We start from the raw sequence: 2,545 nt of genomic DNA on the forward strand, positions 1-2,545 counted from the left end.
TCAGAATGATGCACATACACTCAGAATGATGCACATACACTCAGAATGATGCACATACACTCAGAATGATGCACATACACTCAGAATGATGGGCATACACTCAAAAGGAATCCCTCCAGCCCGCTTCGTGAGTCCGCGGTCCTGGTTATTATAAATGGAATACACTTTATGTATTTATTTACTTAGACGTATATATTTAGACGAAGTATCAATGTATTAAGTGGAGTGTCAGTTGTTGGTGCATCAAGGTTGTCGGTCAAGTTACTACAACACGTGGATGGACTAGTCGGTACAGCGTCAGCCGTGTGGCTTAGACGGTCCGCGTTCGATTCCCGATAGTCCAAAGTTGGGTACCGATCCTTTCCTCTGGCCTCCTATCCAAGCTTCCTGTCTCCCTATCTTGCGGTTATCTTGAGATGATTTCGGGGCTTAGCGTCCCCGCGGCCCGGTCCTCGACCGGGCCTCCTTTTTGTTACACATCCCCAGGAAGCAGCCCGTAGCAGCTGCCTAACTCCCAGGTACCTATTTACTGCTAAGTGAACAGGCGCACAAGGGTGAAAGAAACTCTGCCAATTTGTTTCCGACTCCACTGGGATCGAACCCGCAATAGACTACGAATCCCGAGCGCTGTCCACTCAGCTGTCAGGCCCCTATCCCAGCTTGATGTCCTCCTATCACAGTAGGCTCAGGAACCTGTACACCAGTTGAGTGACAGTTGAGAGGCGGGACCAAAGAGACAAAGTTCAACCCCAGCAAGTACAATTAGGTGAGTAGACGTATGTATATACAGACAGCAACAGTACAGTGGTACACATTGTTCCAACTACACATATACACATAAAGTACACATTGTTCCAGCTACACATATACACATAAAGTACACATTGTTCCAGCTACACATATACACATAAAGTACACATTGTTCCAGCTTCACATATACACATAAAGTACACATTGTTCCAGCTACACATATACTCATAAAGTACACATTATTCCAGCTACACATATACACATAAAGTACACATTGTTCCAGCTACACATATACTCATAAAGTACACATTATTCCAGCTACACATATACACATAAAGTACACATTGTTCCAGCTACACATATACTCATAAAGTACACATTATTCCAGCTACACATATACACATAAAGAACACATTGTTCCAGCTACACATATACTCATAAAGTACACATTATTCCAGCTACACATATATACATAAAGAACACATTTTTCCAGCTACACATATACACATAGAGTAAACATTGTTCTTAACGTGATATTAAACAGATATAAAGTTATAATAATAATAATAATTATTATTATTAGTAGTAGTAGTAGTATTATATTTATAATGTGAATATATAATTTATGAGTGAGATCCTTCGCGAGAATAATATAATTAATAATAATAATTAATTATATTATTCTCGCGAAGGTTCTCACACTTAATCATATTTACATGTGTAATTTCTACATATAGTAGTAGTAGGCATCCGTCCATCCCGTGGGGTTATGGAGTTGAGCCCTGGGTGCCTAGTTGTTGTAGTCTAGTTGGATGCTGCGCCTGCTGTGGCTGTGAAGGCCAACCCGAGAATGACCGTCCTGACCGCAGCGAGCGCAGATAAACGCTTAAGCGGGTGCGTCTGACAGTGGCCGAGACCTCCTCTGAAGTCTATTATCCTCCCCCTGCCTCTTCTGGTCATCCTTGAATTGCTGGAGTCCCTTCTGCACTTTCCATCTCCAGGCAGATCTGTCCACAGCTGCTGCCTCCCATGTGTTGATGTCAAAGGTCAACTGCTTGCGGTCGCATTTACAGGTGTATTTGAAACGCAGCTGAGGTCTTCCGGTTGGTCTCCTTCCTGATGCCAGTTCTCCATACAAGAGGTCCTTCAGTATGCAGCCATCTTCCATGCGTGTGACATGTCCCAGCCATCGCATGCGTCTCTGCTTCAGGAGAGTGAACAATGAAGGGACTCCTGTTCTCTCGATTACTGTGTTGTTGGTGACATGGTCTTTCCACTTGATGTCAAGGATGCGTCTCAGGTTCCGCATGTGAAAGGTATTGGGCCGTCTCTCCTGGCGAGAGCGCAGGGTCCAGGATTCCGAGCTGTAGAGAAGTGTACTCACCACACATGCCATGTAGACTTGTGCATTGGTGTGCACTGTCAGTTTGATATTTTCCCAAACGCTCTTTTTGAGCCTGGTCAGTGTTGTTGCGGCCTTCCCGATACGCCTGTTGAGCTCAGTGTCCAGGGAAAGGGTGTCTAAGATTGTGGAGCCCAGGTACACAAACTCGTGAACTGCCTCCAGCACATAGTCTGCTATATTTATACAGGGTAGCTCATTGACATCTTGTCCCATCACCTGTGTCTTCTTCAGGCTGATAGTTAGGCCGAATGCGGAACAGGCTGCGGCAAAGTGGTTGAGTAGCTGCTGTAGGCCTTCTGCTGTGTGTGTGGTGATCGCTGCGTCGTCGGCGAAGAGGAACTCCCTGAGGATTCGCATCTGTACTTTTGTCTTTGCTCGGAGTCTGGATTG

General features: G+C 45.1%; 1 protein-coding gene across 1 annotated transcript; it reads right to left on the reverse strand.

Moving 5' to 3' along the window:
• Nucleotides 1-1,636: 1,636 nt before the first annotated feature.
• LOC138368975 (uncharacterized) lies at nt 1,637-2,059 on the reverse strand. Its single transcript, XM_069331707.1, has one exon. The coding sequence runs from the start codon at nt 2,057-2,059 to the stop codon at nt 1,637-1,639; it is 423 nt and encodes a 140-aa protein (XP_069187808.1).
• Nucleotides 2,060-2,545: the final 486 nt, after the last annotated feature.

Source organism: Procambarus clarkii, chromosome 26 (genome assembly GCF_040958095.1).
Source record: "Procambarus clarkii isolate CNS0578487 chromosome 26, FALCON_Pclarkii_2.0, whole genome shotgun sequence".
Classification (NCBI taxonomy): Eukaryota; Metazoa; Arthropoda; class Malacostraca; order Decapoda; family Cambaridae; genus Procambarus; species Procambarus clarkii.

Coding starts and splice junctions, on each gene's coding strand:
- LOC138368975 (XM_069331707.1), bottom strand. CDS start 2,059: ATGCGGAACCTGAGACGCATCCTTGACATCAAGTGGAAAGACCATGTC.